The following is an 18,159-nucleotide window of genomic DNA, read 5'->3' as shown; positions in this document are numbered from 1 at the left end:
AACATAGCAATACTTTTCACTTTATTGTCTCTCACAATCAAAGTCCACTCTAAATCCTTAACATTAGTAGAATTAAGTGAAATAGGAATATCTATTGGTTTACTAGAAGCCCATTTGATATCATTAGTCAATGGAATCACCTCTAGTATAAGAATCAAATTCTACCTCCGGTTTGCCATTTTTTATAATGCTCTACACTATGGCCTAGCTTCTTACAAAAGGTACACCATATCCATATTGGTCGTGTATCTCTTGTATAATAAGCTCACCTCTCTCGTCCTTAAAATAAACTTGATTAGGATATTCACTTAAAACCTCCATCTCAATCAGGACACAAACATAACCAAGTCTAGTTTTATTAATAGTCAGAAAACAAAAGTATAGTACAACTAGATAGATATGAATTTATAGTTAAATTTTCATATAATTCCCCCCTTCCTTCCCCACTCAAAAAAAAAAAAATTTGTTTCTAATAAAACTTGCGGTGACATGTCGTTTGATGAGAAATAAATTAAGCTGTCGTTTTTTAGCTGCCATTGACCCATGGGCCATGCCTACTATCATATCATCTAAGCCATAACATTTCGTTTTTTGGGCGTTTTTGTTTGTTTTAATATTTGGACATTTAAAATTTTAGCGTTTCGCCATTTCCAAAATTTGGAGCTGTTAATTCGCTTCAAATTTTCCCGCTGGAAAGCTTATGGATTCAGCAGCCATGTCTTTGGAAGCTAGGGATGGCGAGGAATGGGTGCTTTGCCACGATGACGATGGCTTCACCTACAAGATCCTTAAGCGTCAGCGCCTTCTCGATCCTTCCACTTCCGCTCAACCTCCCGTCACCGACGCCAAGGCCGAAGAGAGGCGCCGTAAACAGCGGAAGAAAAATACCCTTTTGAAGCTAAAAAGTCGATACCAGAAGGAGATCCACCAATGGGAACTTTTGTCGAACAATTTGCGTTCAATGCAGGACAGAGCAAATCAACAGCTTCAATTGCAAAATCGACAGCAAGATGTTCACCAAATTGTGTCCTTGTCGCCCCTGGAATCTCCTTCAACGGACATAGAAGGATCCGAGGATGCGTGTGGATCACTCGTTGATAAACTACTCTCTCAGGTAATTTTTTATTTTGGCATCTCGTTGACTGCTTGCTTACTGAATTTATGAACTTGATAGAATATACGCTGAGCATGAGCTGATACTAACATAGTTGTATGCATGAAATTTTACATTTGAATCAGATTGAATTTCGCCTTTTCTTATTGTTAACTTGGTTTCGGTCGTGAAGAGTTTTGGTATTTTAGCCAGACCATAGAAAATTGGTTCTGTTGGAGGGCTTTATGCACGGTGTAAAGCTGGTGTGGGTAACTCATTCAATGAAAGTTTTAGGGGGTCACATATACGGATAATTTTGATAGAAAAAACGGAAGTTGAAATTGATGGATCCATAGGGCAAGGCGTTTACAAACAAAACTTAGAACTCCCTCATAAGCAAACTAGGTTTTGGCTCTCCGAGGTCGACACTGCAAAAGAGTATCTTTTTGAAGTTTAAATGATGTTATCAAAAGGAATTGTGCTCCATAATTACATTGGAAGATGTTTGCCAACTGGAAATGTGTGAGAGTGAATAAAGTTGATATGTTTTTAAGGAGTTCAATTGGTGTATCACTTCATGTTAAATGTTATATTAACTTTGCTGCCTTCTAAGTCCTCCAAGAAATGGGTGCTTTGCCTGAAGTCTATATGTTTTTTTATTCTTTTGAAACTGCAGGCAGAGGCGCAAGAAGCAATAATCCATGATGTGTCTTGCTTATGCGACATTGCCGAATCAATGTGCAATACCCAACAGGATTTGTTAGCACAGTCATATATTGATCTCCCAGTTTGGTCTTCACCTCGTGAACTTATGGCATCCCTTTGCGATGAGTAAGTTTGTTTGAATATTTGTTATCTTAATTCTTAGCTCCCCATGGAAATTTGTAAAGTTGTGTCTAATTCTTATTAACTACATTGTGATGCGGATGCTTGTAAAATTCTTTATTGTAACAGGTTTCATTGTAGTTCTCTTCTTAGATCTAAAAGTTTGTAGTTGATGTTTTCTTAGTATAGAATCTGATAGATGTTGTGTAATTATGCGAACCACAGAATGTCTTAGGGTGTGGAGCTATTCCTAAACAGTTGGGAAGCTCACTCGATTAGGGTTTGGTCAAGTTTGTTTCCTTAATTAGCAAAACCATTCTGAAGTGAAGCCCAATATTTTGAGTCGTAATAATATGCCAAGCATGAGGGTTGATCTCTGATATTATAGGTTCATCAGCAATATCCTTATTCTTATATATGTACTTTTTTTTTTTTTTAAGAATGTTAGGATGTCATTTTCAACTTTTTTTTTTCTGCAATTTATGTTTGAATCAGGATTGTTGTGAATGACTCGAAAGCTGAGTAAGTGCACATATAGCAGACTCCTTTAACTACCGAGCCAAACTTGAACAGATAACCTAATCTGCTCTTTTTGTGAAAAAAGAGCTTAAGCCTATCTTTTGGCTGTTTTGATAAACAAACCAAGCATGGAAATGACAAAGCTTGTTCTATCCAACTCGACGTCTCCTGAAGGCGTGGAGTATCTGTGTTGGGTTGAGAGGAATGTCGGATATGTGCTTCAGGAAATCTAGATTTGATATTTTCTATTTGTTTAACTTGTTTGAAAAACAAGGTTATACGCTTCCCAAGTCTACAGTCTTTGTTTTCTTTCTGTTTTTAGGACATTTGTTATTAAGTGAATGTAAGGAGACAGCTGAAAGTAATTTCCAAAGGAAGAAAACTGTTTCTAACTTGTAAAGCAAAGCAAATAAATGTTAGACCGATGTCAACTTTGCATACAAGAGAAACCCAAGCCAATAGAAGGAATCGAAGCTCCTTTAGCAAATGCTCGCTTATTCTTGATTTGAAAACAATAAATACTACACAGAGAATCTACATGTAAAATTCTCCAGAGAATGAAACGTTGGTAAAAGAATTGAGCATCTATCACCCATTAAATCAAATCAAACTCATATCAGCTAATAACTTTCTGAAAATTGAACTTCCGTCCTAAATGGCAGAGCAAGGGATCGAAATTACTAGGTCTCCTATGTCTATATTTGCCAAACTATGACTGTGTCATGAGATCTTCCTCAGTAAGACGAGAGGGAGCAACTTGCACTGGTTGAATGACAAAACCAGCTTTCTCACAGGCATCCTCCAGCAGCTTGACTTGCGAAGAACCACCTGGACAGTACACCACAACAGCCCCTCCACTACCTGTAAATTTTGAAGCAGCTCCTATCCTTCGAGCCACCTCCACCATTTCTATGTTTAGGTCACCAAGGGCAGCATCCCCAAACATGCTCCTGCAAAGTAATCCCAACCCATTTGGGTCAATAACAATGTAATGTTGAAACATTTTGCAGAAGCATGCATTATATCCTTCTGGCCAATTTGTACGAAGCCTGCATAAATTCATTAAGTAGGTCCTAGATGATGAACTACCTTTCATTTTTTTTTTCCAGAAAAGATTTTAACAAGATGATGTTAATATCATATTCATAGGTAAGATACTTCAATTACATTGCAAAGATGAGAATAAGCCATTCACTCATAATATTCAATATTTCACTTATCATCTGGCATCTCCAAAGCAAGGAAGTCTTAAGAACATCGCATACAATTAAATTTTCCAAGTGCATGTGAATGATAAGAGCTGTATAAATTATGGAGCTAAACTCTTGAAATGAAGAAACTAATTACCTTCTAAGGTCAAAATTAAGATTCATCAACTGCGCAAGTTTAGCATAATCCTTTTCAAGAATTGCAGTTCGTCCTTCTAAAGCTAAATCTGCAACTTTTATCATTGATGACATAATAAATTTGTCACCATCAAGCCATCTTTGGCGAACTGTACTATGCACCTGCATTTGAAACTGCTGTTACAAACATTATCCATATCAACCACCCTAAAAAAGCTAACACATCTTTGCAGGATGACCTCTGTAGCCAGCAATTTCAATTGTTCAAAACGCTAATATGCATCCCAATGTATTTCGATAAGTCCCCTATTATTATAATTTGAGGTCATATCTAGCCTGGTCAACTAGTTTGCTGAAAAAAGATAAACTTTGGAGGATATGCATAGACCAAAAGTCCAGACTCTAGAACCTGATAACACATGATTGAACAGCACCCTCTTTATATCCATCTTATAAGATCCATAAAGCAGAAGAAATGATGGGAATTTTTGTCCATTCAACATTGAAGCACATGAAATATGCAGTATTTCAATGGCTCATGTTGTGTTTTGTTTTCCTAACATTTTAACCTTCTTTAGCATGAAAAGAATTCATTTTCGAGCAGAATCGTACTAATTCAAACACATAATGATAAATTGAGAAGCCAAGTTTGTAAGAAAAAGACATCACAATAATGCTAACCTTCCCAGAATCACTTGGATTCTCGGCGTATATTAAATAGAGAGGTGGAAGAAGACTAATATCCATGGGTGTATAGATACCATGCCCCAACTTATCCATACGTTCCTTAGAAAAATCCTGCACAAAGCATTCATAGAATCACAATAAGCAAAAATCAGCACATTTCTAGCAATTTGATGAGTACCTCTACATTGACAACAAATAGGCTAACCTACCATGTAAACGAGGCCTCCATAGATCTGTGCTACTCGATCTTGAAGGCCAGCAACAATTCCAAGTTCTTGCTCTGCATTAAGCACAAGCTGAGGTCTAATTTCCACTTTGATCAAATGCCTGACATTATAAAAGTCGAGAAAGCAGTTCAAAGCCGCAGTTACAATAGCACTAGAACCTGAAAGCCCTGTCTGAAATGTCAAAATCACAACTTGAGTGGGAATGGTAGAGATAATAAAATTAGGGATGGTTTCAGTTGGATCAAACAATTAAAAAGAAAGATGATAAAACAGTTGTAGTATAAAATACCTGACGAGGGATATTAGTATCATAAGAAAGAGTAAAATTTCGAGTATGAAGTTGAATCTGATTCTGTTTACAATGGTTGTAGAAAATTTTAGAAATTGCCATGAGCAATCTGACTCCACCATAATAGCCTTCAGTTTGCAAGCGATTCACCTACAGAAGAAGAAAAGGATTGATAATCTAGAGGGAAATAGAGGCGAAACGAAATGCAAATAGCGAAGGAGATAGAGAGACCAAGTGATGAAGGGAAGAAAAGAGAACGAAATCGTGGTTAGGATGAGGTTTGATGAGGAGATCATCAGAAGGCTGTAATAGGACGGTGGCCCAGAAGTTGGCGACGCTGAAAGAAATGGTGTGGCCATTATAAACATCGCTTGGGTTACCTAAAAGGCCAATTCTGGCGTAGGCCTTGTGCTCGATCGCCGCTGATTCTTCCACCATTGTTTTTTTTTTTTTGTTTGAAATTTCTCGATAATATGATTAGAAAAGAAGATATGTATATATATCTGTAATCGTGTCGTGTGAGATAGTGTTTCTTTGGTAAGATCTATCTATCTGTACTTTGCATAAAATATTGTACATCGCAAGTTCATATAACTGCGATAGATGACATGGATACGGATTATTAGATAAGGATTAAATTATACTCATTTAACTTTACATTTTTTTTTTTTTTTTTTTTTTTTTTTTTTTTTTTTTTTTTTTTTTTTTTTATCTATCGATGGCACACTCAATTTTAGCTAACTCGTTAAAATGACCGTTAACCACCTCAAAATGAAAATATTCAAGAATTAAAGTTGTTCAGAACGATATTTACCGTGAAACTACATTTTTTATTTTCTAAAATCACTCTTATTGGAGCTTTCTCTCTCTAAAAATTCACCCTCTCTCCTAACCAAACAACACCTAAATGACCTCAAAACGAAATTTTTTAAGAATTAAAGTTCCTTAGTATATCAATAACTCTTTGAATTTTTTATTTTGAGGCAGTCAACGGTTATTTTAAGGCGTTGAGTGGCCACATGAGTTAAAAAGTATGAAATTCAGTGGCCACAATATTAAAAATGGGTAAAGTTCAAAATAATATTGTGGATTCCAAAACTCAATCTAAACATCCTCTTAATTCTAGAATAATGTTTTTTGTTTATGAAATTTTAGAATAATGTTGTATTATAGAAATAAGAGATAACAAGAACAATTTTACCTCAAACATTCGCCAAAAAGCAATTTTATCTTGACAAGTTGAATCTATTATCATTAAAAAAGCACATATAGTATGTTCATATATTTTATATATATATATATATATATATTAAAGTTGTGTGCAATGCATATTTTTTATTTTTGTATTTTTTTTTCAATTTCAGAATAGGTTTAGATTTAAAATATTTTTAAATTTTACGAAATATTTGGATTTTTAAATTTTTTATCCAACACACGAAATACAACGTAATTTTTTTCCACGTATGTGAATATATGTCTACCATCCGTTATTCATGAATGATAAAATGACGCATATTTACATTGAAGATAACAAAATTTATGACTAAAAAAATAAATTTGTTAATAATGTTTAGAATTAATCCATCTCAGTCCCGCTCAATTGGACCCTAATGACCAAGTGGAACTTGGACCTTCACCATCAAATCGGATGATATTATAATCCTAGAGTCATGAAATTACTTAATTTAATATTAGTTAACTGATGTTTTTTTAATTAATGTATTAATTTAACTCCTAAAAATAATCGTGCGAATTCCTCTCTCTCAGAGTTGTTCCTTGTTTTTAGGGGTTAATTGAGGATTAATACAAAAAAGAAATTTGTTAAATAATTTTTTAATTAAGAAATTTGATAATCACAGGATTATTATTGGACCAGATCTAAAGGTGAAGGTCCAAAGTTTCACTTAGACCTTAGGGTCCAATTGATCAGGACTGTAATCCATCTTTCCAACATTAGGGTAAAATTGCTCTTGAATATCAATGTTGGATAAAACTATCTCATTTTAAACGTTAAGAGATAGAATTATAATTTACTACCAACATTAAAGATATTTTTTAATCTTATCCCTAGAAAGATATATTTAACTATGATTTTCCTCCCTTTTTTGATTGATCCTCCAGTTTATTTTAGTTCTAAGTACTAAAAAAATTAAAAGATAATAATAATAAAATAAATCCGTTATAATATCATGATCTAAACCTTAGAATAATTATAATCTCCATCTTAATATTTTCTCAAGTCTAGATGGAACAGGGACTGAACAAATTAATAATTTGATCAATCAATAACCACCTGAGTTTGATCATGAGAAATAAAAATGGCCTTTACTTTACCAGCGAAATGCAACAAAGGGATTTTCAAGTTAAAAGGAATCTGTTTGAATAGTTAAGGAAGAAGAAGAAGGTGAAAGAATTTTAGCACAAATAGGAACTTCAAGAAATGGTAATCCCAAAGAAAAAATAATAATTTAAAGAAACCCCATTGTGTAATATTTATAACAATATCACCTGTACAAAGCAAGTGTCAGAAAGAAGAAAATTCAACAGCAAACGTTATCACCTTCAGTCTTCATCTTCTTCCTCATCTTCTGGCATCCCCGTTTCATCTCCAATACCTTCCAGTAAATTATCCACATCTTCTCCTAGCTCTACTAATTTTGCACTTAGCTTTTCCACCTTACTCTGCTCTTGCCCGAGGCACACTAGTAAATCGTTCAATTCCGTCTCACTCTCCTTCATTGCTTCTTCCCTAGCTTCTGCCTTTATTGCCCCTATATCTATATCTATATCACCAACTGTTGATGCTCCACCATTCTTCAAAGCTTCCACCTCCTTTTCTAGATGGAAATTAGCCTGTTCAAGGCTGTTGTAAGCATCAGACAAGCTCTTCAGATCAGACTCCGTCTTTCCAGCTAAACTTTTATACATTGATGCCTCCGATTCTATTTTGGCTTTCTCTGCCTTGAGTATCTCTATTCGTTGATAAGCTTCCTGAAGATCCCTCCGTAGTTTCTCCGCCTGGACTCTTTCTGATGCTCCACTAGCCCTTTGTTCAGCCTGAGAAGAGCCTCCCCCGCCTATCTTGGCCAGGTCTTCAGCCAAAGTTGCATTCCGACCCAGAAGATTCTGAGATGGCAAACCATTGAGAATATGTTACCAAACGTTCAAAACTATTCTATAAGTTCTAATAGCAAGTTTGTCTACTATTAAAGAAAAACTAGCATCATCTAATATGATTTGCATATATTAACAGTACAGTGGTTATATTGAAGAAATAACATCTAAGGCACCTGTATCTCAGAACATTGCTTCTCCACAAACGATTTAAGCCGCTTGATATAGTCTTTATCATTCTCCCCACTCTTCTGCTCCAATTCGGCAGGCATGACTGCCACTTCACTTTTTGGACGACTGTAAACATCAACAATAGTCTCTCTGATATTGGTCTCCAACCTCTTGACGAAATTGACAAAGTAGCTATCAAATGTTGAAGAAAGAATAGGATGATCCTCAATCTTCTGATCAGGAGAATCCTGTTCATCAACTTCTTCAATCTCCTCCATACTGGCAGCAGGAGATCTTGTCAATGGTTTATGGAGTTCTGCCGGCTTTATGGGGGAAAAAGGGAAGGTTTTCATCATTTCATCGAACTTAAGAAAATATGACGTGAGTCCAACTTTCTGACTTATGGCATCAACTATGGTATAAGGATCTTTCCCACTTTCACCAGACTTGTTGTAAATAACACATTCTCCCAGGAGAACAGCTGCCAACCCCCTTATGCACACAGTCGCAGATGGATTTGACACCAACTCAAGCAGATATGTTAGGTGGGGTCGTGAATCTAAGAAGCATTGAACTGCCTTGGGGCATTCAGCAAGCCAAGTAACCAACAATTTCAAAATAATTGGTTGAACATACAGGTTTCCTGTTGTACTTGACTTTCCGTCTCGGTTTTTCTTGGTACTGGTTGCAAGAGCCAAGTATTTCACCATGCGATGCAATAGTGGCTCTGCAGGTCCCAAGGATGGTGTAGGCGACTCGAGTTCAATGCGTAGCACCTGTAGACATTATCCTTGTATAAGATAATCTTATAAAAGATGGAAGGGTTATCCTCAACAAGAAAATAAACATTTATAATCATTGAAAGAAAATGAAGTCCTACAATCCTTTCCTTATTGGTAGCTAAAGTGATGTATTGACACTAGAACATATAAAATTGGTTGCCAACTCATCAATTATGCCTACAAACAATGACTGTTAAGTCATAGTTGAGGCTTCTTTTGAGAATATGCAACAATACAGTAGATCCAATATATAAAAGAATATCATGGATGGATGGTAGTAGAAAAATAAAATAAGTGAGTGTTTTTTTCATCTATTTAAATGTCAACATAACTTGAACCCATATAGTAAAATAAAAATAAAGAGTGGATGTTCCTAGAATCTATGTGAATATATTTGAGAATCAATTTCTATCTAGCATAGATAAAAGAAAAAGACAAAAAATTATATTAGTTTACAAAGAAAAAGGGTGGATACTCAAAGCGTGCAGAAAAAAAGTAATCAGTAATCCTCCACCTATAATTATCACTTTAAGAGCCAATAAATTACTGTATCATCCACTGGCGGTCAACTACTGATTTTAAGGTGGTTAAAAAAACAAACAAAAGATAAGTATACCAAAATGAATGAAGAAATCTGTAAGATATTACAATCTAATTCATATTTAGCAATGGGATGGGATTTACACAGCTTCAAATTATTGTTTTTACTCATAATTTGAATATCTTGTCATGCCAGATTCATCTACAAACCAAATACGAAAGGAAGTGAGATTGCATACCCTTTCCTTGCACTGGATATTGTCCTTGAGTACATGAGAAAGTACACTAGCAGCCCTACAACAGGTCTGCAATTCAAACATACACAACCTCAGGTCTACTCAACATCTATCAATATTTACAACTCACTGTAATTATTTGAAATTTTTCCAATTATCAAACTTTTTTCTATCAAGAACCATTAAGTCACACACTTAATACCTCAAGATCCCCATCACTTTCGCTCAAAGTAAGACCGTGCAAGAGCATGCTGACAAGCAAAGAGTTTTATAAGATAATCCATAAAATATTCAGTCAAGGCAATAAAAATCATCTTCATATTTGGGTTATTGATTAACAAATAGAAAAAAATAAAATAAATCAGTAAATGCACTTGGATCCAACCAACCTTCCAAAAGACATGTTCACATCCTCCTCAATAGGAGCATGGGTCATCGAATGTGGTTGAGGAGTTAATGTGGATGCTAACATTGATTGACCATCAGAATTTCTCTGAACAAATATGAAGCATTCCATGATTAGGATTTTAAGGCATACTAGATAGTAAACTTAATCAAACTAATTTAACAAAACTCAAGAAGAACAGAAAAACTGGCAAAAAAGAAAATAAGTTTCAAGAGCAAATACATGAATTAACCTCACAAAAGTTCTTAAAGACATGGTCAGCTGCCATGAACTCCTGCATACTGGATGTCCGCAATATGATTCGAAGAATGGAGTTCAAAGCAGGCTCTACTTGTGTCTCCTCGCCAAGAACCTTAGTTGAAAGGGCATCAACATTCTTGGGACTTCCAGCAATCAAATCACCAATACTCCGTAATGCCTACAAACAGTAACTAACATAAATGGTAGACCTTCACAACTCTTCATAGCATACTAATCCAATTTAAGGGAAGGGAAAAAAAAGTGATCCAAGAAATATAAACAATCACACAAATAATCAATTGTAAGACCAATTCAGTAACTGGTGAACTGAGTCTATTCTGACAAGATGGACATCATCTGAGGCACACTGTCAGCCTAAAATCTCCGAGTCTTCTATATCTATATGTCATGGCCAAAGTCACCACCTTATTCAAGTGACCATAAAACAAATGAAGTTCAGAAAACATGTCTTACTCCGCAACGCAAAGCAACAGGAGCCCATTGGCTTTCCACACCCAACATCAGAAGATAATCCAGCAACTTTTTCTACAAAAAAAAAAAAAAAAAAAAGATTTCAGGATCAAAAAAAAGTGCTGTAGGCAATGCTAGGTGCCAATAGAAGATACGATCCAGTAACAAACCTGAACCAAGACTGTTTTATTGGTCATTTTGTTCTTATCCTTTCCAGGATCAGCCTCTGAACCTCCTACCATTAACAAATTAATGGTTTCTAATGCACTGAGTAAATTGATTGTCTACTGGCATTTTGTTTGTTACAGAAAAATAAAAAAATCATTAGTAAGACTGATGATAGCATAGGCTCAAATATTTACAGTTATCAATGCTCAAATCATTGAAACAATGCAAAAACTATAAGCATATGAGTATCTAACCTTCTGTTGGGTAAAACTGTAAGCACTGCCTCTCAGCTTCAAAAGTGATATGAGCTCATCAAAGCCCATTGTCTCTCTCAGTAGTACCTAGAACACAGATGCTTCCATATTAGCAGCAGAATTGGAATGTTTACATAAAATGTTACATCAGTAGCTAGAAACCTGATTAGATGTACTGTTGCGGAGAAGGTTATTCAACAACTGAAGACAGTCCTGGAAAACAACAAAACAAGGGGTATGTTACTGATCTGTTCAATAATTTCTTTACAGCATGAAAGGATAAATTGAGTTTGAGTTAAAACCCTATAATAATGCCCCTCCACTGAGGAAAGAAGAAAAACAAGTATTCAAACCTTCAGTTCAATAAAATATGGAAGGTTTTCTCCCTAGAAGCCAGGGGATATGAAAATAAAATATCAATCAAATCCAATTTCTGCACCACATTGAAGAAAAATTGATAGAAAATCCATACTCACATAGCTAGTGATTGTTTTCTTACGGAAGTTACAAAATTAGCAAAAGGGAATTGAATTTGCACTATATAGAGATTCTCTTCATTCAATTCTCAACTAAAGCACTTTATAGAATAAGCTAATATATAAATCCAGGCCTTCCATGATTCTGAAATGTGCATTCTACTGTAGTTTAAAAAGCATTGATCATTTCTCCTAAAAAAAAGCTTCAGCAATCAATAATTGAGCCCGAAATTTGATTAAAATGTGAGATACAGACAGGAATTCTACAAGAAATAATATGCAATTTCAAATTTAAAACAGGGGATAAGGTACCAAAATAACCTCATCGTATTTGGGGAAGTGCCAATTTAACCCCAATGTACAAAATAGTACCATTTTAGCCTCAACGTTTGTGAAGTGGTACCAATTTAGCACTAGGTAACGGAACTTAACGCCTCAACTTTTGTGACATGGTACCAATTTAGCCCCAAGTTCCGTTACCCGGGCTAAATTGGTACCCTTTCACAAAGGTTGAGGCTAAAATGGTGTTATTTTGTCCGTTGAGGCTAAATTAGCACTTCCCCAAAAACCTTGAGGCTACTTTGGTACCTTATCCCTTAAAACTGCAGATATGCAAAAACCTACAAAAATGTATTTGAGTAGCTAAAAAGCCTATTAACATTGATGAATGATATATAGCAAACAAGATAACTGCTTCACAGATCCATATTATAAAATGGAGTAGAAGATAACCTGCACGACAACACCACCTTCTGAACCCCCTTCTTCTCTGATAATGCTAAAGATTTTTTCAAATGCGCCTTCAAAGACCAAAATTTTTTGAATCTCCTAAAATTACCAAGGAGTTAAGTTAATAAGAGAACTACTCATAAAGGTTAAGCAATAGGGAATAACAAAAGAAACACAACTATGTATGGTGTTGAGAAGGAGAAAACTCACCTCAGCTTCTCTCGTCAGGTAAGTAAGAAGCAGTAAGGCCTCATTTCGAATAACCTACAGAGTAGACCATGAACACATATGACTAGAATATGACAATAATGGTTTAATTACTAATGAGTTCATGACAATGCATTAAATTCCAAGTTTCCCATCTAAGCTTCCCAACCAAAATATTCATAGTTCAACAGAAAATAACCCATTCAAATGTAAAAGGCATGAGATTGGAAACAGAAACATTTGGACAAAATAACTTCGAAAACTCTTAAAAGGTTATCACATGAACAGAAATCCAACAACAATTAACTTCCTCCTTAAAAAGAGAAAGAGAGAGAGAGAGAGAGAGAGAGAGAGAGAGACCATTTAGTGTAAGTTTGTATACCTCTCGATCCATAAGCATATCCATGAGCCGAGTTATACCACGAGGAATAGTGAGAATGGCTTCTTGTAACCTGAAGAGAGAACTCAAAAACATTTCCAGCATTACTGATAAGACCAAAAAGAAATGAAAGATAAAGAAGGGAAATATTTCTAAAGAGACATACCTATTTGGAGAATTTGTTAAAAGGGCAGTCAAGATTTGAAGAGTGTAATATCGAATATAGAAATCCTCTTCTGACTGCCATCCAAATGGATATAATAAGAAAAGGTAATTATCTATTAAGAGGTAGAAACTCCAAACTAGAGAAAGATAGTTCACATCTTAGAGAGGATCTCACCAACAAGCTTAGAAGAAGAGAGATATTTTCTGCCTCTCGGGAAAGCAAATCAGTATTCATTAGAGCTGGCTGAACCTCATTCTTTGGCCCTCTTACATGATCTAAAGGTGTCAATGCACTTACAAGGGTTTCTAAGGCACCTCTAATCTGCACATTTGTATTATTTTTAAATATAAAATGCAGTGGGCTGCACTCTTCAAGAAAACAAAAACACGCAAATGAAAAGAATGCTCATGTAGATGGACTACGGAAATCGTTCCTTCAAAAAGGACAGAAAAAGTTAAATAATATATGGGGTCAGGGAATTATACATACAAGTTTATCCATATATTCATGTGTCTGTGTGTAAACGCATGTACAGACACATGTATACTCTTTTCTTCAAAATGAAGTGGATTGAGCACTTCTCTAAGAAAAGTAAAACATACAGACAAAAGGAATAACCATGTATGTGGACAATGCAACCCATTCTTTCAAAAAGTATAGATAAAGAGATGGAAATTGTTAGTATTTACAAAATTATAATGCATACACAAAGACACACACGCACACACACACACACATATATAACAGTGCTCAATTCAAAAGGCAGAATGAAGAGGAAAAAAATAAAGGAGCAAAAGTAGAGAAGATTAGGAACCATTTCGACATCATCTCTTTCCTCCTTCAAGACACCCATAAGTACAGGAAATCCTGCAAGAGTCAATAAATCAAGTAATAAAGCAAAAGGAATAAGACAACTCCATACTAAGTTTGCAAAATAGAAAAAAGCAGGCACATACCCATTGCTCCAAAAGCTAATTGTGCAGCCTGACTTTCTGCAACAACAGATTGCAGTTCAACCATGGCAGTTCTCCTGTCCTCTGCCAGGACACCATTGCTTATTCGATCAAGCAACCGTTCAACATAGCTTTTGATACAAGAGATAAAGAAGATAAGTTCTGTTAATAACAGACAGTAAATGGAGTGACTGGAAATGTCTATTGAGCAAAATGAAGAGAAATACAACATAGTTGACACTAAAGAAGGTTAAGTTGAGAACAGAATGGACACTAAAGAACAAAAGCATCAAATACTTTCTTAAAAAGTTACCCACAATGAAGGTTAAGCCTAATGAAGCATGCATATATTCCTAAAGCATATCAATCTGAAAAAGATTTTACATTCTTGAGGATGAATAACTATGATAAGATAATCAGCTGGATCAGAAAAGTTCAGCTTAATATCAACACAATTTCCTAGACTGCAATATTGACCAACTAATTCACAGGCACAATGAAGAAGATAAATACATGATTATTTAGCTGAATCAGAATGAAATGATAAAGAAAATAATGGAATTAGGCTTCAAATTCAGCAAGGAACTTCCCTTTTGCAAAGTAATATCATCTTTTATCAGTTTTGAAGCAGTCATATAAGGATGCATACAACCAGATACCACTAGATTTGGATTGAGACTGATTTAGGATTTAAGCAAATCGATCATAAATATAATTGAGAAAGCAGCGGACATAATTTCCATGCCAAAAATCTTCCCACTAAAAGCAGCACAAAAATAAAAATTCTAAAACCAGAACTCTAAATTTTACTATAAGGTGAGATAATTCCACCATTGAAATATTCAATGAAAGTCCGAATTCTAATTTTCACAGGTGTAGAAGTAGAATAGCTTCAAAAGTAGAGTTATATTATTTTGTGAACCAACCACCATAGCCTTCATCTATTTTTCAACACAATTTGTCTATCCTAACCAGCATAACTACCAATAGTAGCCACATTCAGCGGAGCAAAAGAAAAAAAAAAAAAAAGACACATAATAAACGGTAGGAAAAAGAAAACGAAACGCAGGTTACCTATCTTCATTTGAACCTGAATTCTCATTGCCAAAAACAAGCCCAACCACCCCCTGGCACCAAATAATTGGTCACTCAGTCCCACATAGATAATAAGAATGTTTATGCAGTACCAAATCATAATAAACCAAATGTAAGAGTCACAAACTAAAATCAGAGCTGAAACAAATTTATAACGCGCATTAAAATTATAAATTTTCAATGAAAATACATATATGACATGCAAGGGAACCTAATGCATGTATGAATTGAAGTATAAACATAATAGATTTCTTGATGCATCAATCATCTACGATTTAAAAAAAATAAAATAAAAAGGGGAAATTATAGAGAGAGAAACAGGATCACCTTGTAACGAGAAGCCAAATCCATACCGAAACCTCAGCTTAACGAACTAACACGATTCCGGATGATAACCTGAGTAAGAAGTTAGAATCCCTAACAATGATACAGAGACGAGGAAGAAAGAAAACTGGAATTTTAGAAGTAAGTTAGTAATTAAAGGAATTAGAGATTCAATTTGACCGAAAAAGGGCAGAGGCATTATTAGATGGAAAAGAGCATGCAAAAGCCCCGATCTTTCTTATTTTACACATTAAGTCTCTAACTCTTTCAATTTAACTCATTTAGTCTAATTATTTATTTATTTATTTATGAATCAAAATATGTTCCACGTACAAAATAACATCAATATAGGTTTAATGTTTAAAAAAAAAATACCAATCCAAGATGTCCCGAGCGTCTCTTTCCCCAGCCTGTGCCCCTTGTAACCCTTAGGCTACTCTATCTTACCAAAAAAAAAAATCAATTTCGGCATTGATAACAAAACGTGACACGTCATTTATATTACTCCATTAAGTTATGATTTCTCTCTCCACGTACAATTGACAAAATTTACCGGAGTAATATAAATGACGTGTCACGTTTTATTATTGAGACCTAAATTGGTACTCTTTTTAAAATGTTAAACCTATATTGGTGTAATTTTGTACGTAGAGCTTGACACTTTTCCAAAAACCAAAGGTCTATTTTGATTTTATTCCTTTATTTATTTACTGAAAACTGATAAAACTAAAAATTAAATGCTGAAAAAATAAACTTAATTTTAAGTATTGAATATTATAAGTACTGAAAATATTAAATGATATGATTATAATAAAAATATTAGTTGAATGTTAAGTTAAATTAACTTATCAAAATAAATAATTTTTTTACTTAAATTAAATAAGTATTTAATATTTTAATTTAACTAATTAAGTGAGATATCAACAATACCTAATGTAATCAATTACAATTACACGCATTTAATTTTTCAATAACAATAAACTAAGGATTTTTTTTTTGGTAAGACAATAAACTAAGGATTTAATTTTATTAATGACGTTATGTGAAATAGAAATATGAAAGGGTCAATGTATAAAATTGAAAGGGTTGCTTCAATGACTAGACCTAGATCGACTAAGGCAAGGAAAGGCTTGGTTGGCGGCGGATCTGTGATGGTGTCGTCGGACCAGACGGAGGGAAGGGCGCAGGAGGACGATCCGGCTGCGGATAGGCTGAGAGAAGGCCGGGATTTGTTTGTAACGGAGGATTCGCGGGATGGTAGATCGGAGGAGGAGGCCGGTTTTTCTGAGATCGCACCGAGAAGCAGGAGAAGGAGTGGGGAGCGGGTGTGGGAACGATCCAGTGAAAGAGATCGGTCGGAGAGAGGAAGAGGGGTGGCGGGTCTGTCGGATGATCCGTTCTGCGGAGGTGACTCAGGGGCGGAAGGAGCTCGGGAGAGTAATTTCTGGTCTCCTGGGCTCGGGGTAGGGGAAGGAGGCCAATCGATGGTGGTTAGGGAATCAGGGCCTATTAATTCTGTGTATTGCAGGGATACTGAGCAAGGGAACCAGGAGGTTCTTACTCCTGAGCAGAAGGCCTTGCGTGACCTGCAGGCAGCGCAAGCCGCACAAGCTTCGCAGGCAGCGCAGGCCAATCAAGCCATTCTGACTGCTCTGGTTCCGGGGCCGGCGCTTGTGCATGTGCCTGCCGCCTCGGTGTCGCAGGCAGCGCTTGCGGCCCTTGGCAAGCAAGCTGCGTCTGCCCCGCTGGCCGCGCGCGTTGTGCAGTCCGAACAGGCTTCTGTTGTAATGTTTGAGGAGGATGGAAGAGGAGGAGGGAATCCGGTTGCTTCGATGGTTCCCGAGATTAGTCCTACTGATAGGGTTAGTCCTGGGAAATCATCATGGAGAGACAAAGTTTTAGGAGTGATTGAGGAGGACCCTATGGTGGAAGACGTCAGTAATGAGGAGGCTTCTGAGGCTGAGTTGTCTGACTCGGAAACCGAAGAAGAAGGGGTGAGAGATGATCCCCTTTGTCCGATGATCCGTTTGTCTTCGGAGGAAAAACGTGTCCTAAGGGCAAAATGGAAGCTGTCCTTAATTGTTACCGTTCTAGGTAAAAGGATAAGTTTTAAATATTTTGCTCAGAGGATTCAGGCCCAATGGGCAGGGAAAGGGAAGGTCACCATTACTGACCTGGAGAATGACTATTATGTAGTCAAATTCACTAAGGCTGAGGATTATAATAGAATTGTCAATGGTGGCCCGTATATTATATCCAATCATGTGTTGGCCTTGAGACCTTGGGTCCTAAATTTTGACCCTCATGACTGCTCTGTGAATAGAATTCTTACCTGGGTTAGATTTCCAGGTCTGCCCTTAGAATATTATAATGAAAGATTTCTATACAAAATTGGTGGTCTTGTCGGTAAAGTCCACCATGTTGATAAAACCACTGTTGGGGCAGAGAGAGGCAAGTTTGCC

At 35.8% G+C, this 18,159-nt stretch overlaps 3 protein-coding genes across 3 annotated transcripts; 1 reads left to right on the top strand and 2 right to left on the bottom strand.

Moving 5' to 3' along the window:
* The first annotated feature begins 515 nt into the window (after window positions 1-515).
* Window positions 516-2,266, top strand: LOC136232911 (uncharacterized). The gene is made up of 2 exons (XM_066022390.1): window positions 516-1,114; window positions 1,770-2,266. Exons 1-2 carry the CDS (start codon window positions 701-703, stop codon window positions 1,926-1,928), a joined length of 573 nt encoding a protein of 190 aa, XP_065878462.1. The 5' UTR covers window positions 516-700; the 3' UTR covers window positions 1,929-2,266.
* Window positions 2,267-2,896: 630 nt separating this feature from the next.
* LOC136232910 (glucuronokinase 1) lies at window positions 2,897-5,547 on the bottom strand. The gene is made up of 6 exons (XM_066022388.1): window positions 5,218-5,547; window positions 4,987-5,136; window positions 4,680-4,868; window positions 4,465-4,581; window positions 3,785-3,945; window positions 2,897-3,387 (listed from the first exon to the last, which is right to left on the bottom strand). The coding sequence occupies exons 1-6, from the start codon at window positions 5,422-5,424 to the stop codon at window positions 3,147-3,149; spliced, it is 1,065 nt and encodes a 354-aa protein (XP_065878460.1). The 5' UTR covers window positions 5,425-5,547; the 3' UTR covers window positions 2,897-3,146.
* A 1,883-nt stretch (window positions 5,548-7,430) lies between these two features.
* Window positions 7,431-15,856, bottom strand: LOC136232430 (golgin candidate 6). Its single transcript, XM_066021589.1, has 19 exons — window positions 15,701-15,856; window positions 15,353-15,405; window positions 14,282-14,409; window positions 14,140-14,192; window positions 13,500-13,646; window positions 13,326-13,399; window positions 13,163-13,232; window positions 12,784-12,837; window positions 12,577-12,672; window positions 11,531-11,581; window positions 11,369-11,455; window positions 11,117-11,230; window positions 10,950-11,021; window positions 10,468-10,653; window positions 10,219-10,322; window positions 10,032-10,080; window positions 9,833-9,898; window positions 8,277-9,047; window positions 7,431-8,112 (listed from the first exon to the last, which is right to left on the bottom strand). The coding sequence occupies exons 1-19, from the start codon at window positions 15,722-15,724 to the stop codon at window positions 7,549-7,551; spliced, it is 2,763 nt and encodes a 920-aa protein (XP_065877661.1). The 5' UTR covers window positions 15,725-15,856; the 3' UTR covers window positions 7,431-7,548.
* Between the last annotated feature and the right edge of the window lie 2,303 nt (window positions 15,857-18,159).

Source organism: Euphorbia lathyris, chromosome 6 (assembly GCF_963576675.1).
Source record: "Euphorbia lathyris chromosome 6, ddEupLath1.1, whole genome shotgun sequence".
Taxonomy (NCBI): domain Eukaryota; kingdom Viridiplantae; phylum Streptophyta; class Magnoliopsida; order Malpighiales; family Euphorbiaceae; genus Euphorbia; species Euphorbia lathyris.
Note: the sequence above shows the minus strand (reverse complement) of the source record. Positions and strands in the feature narration are given on the sequence as shown.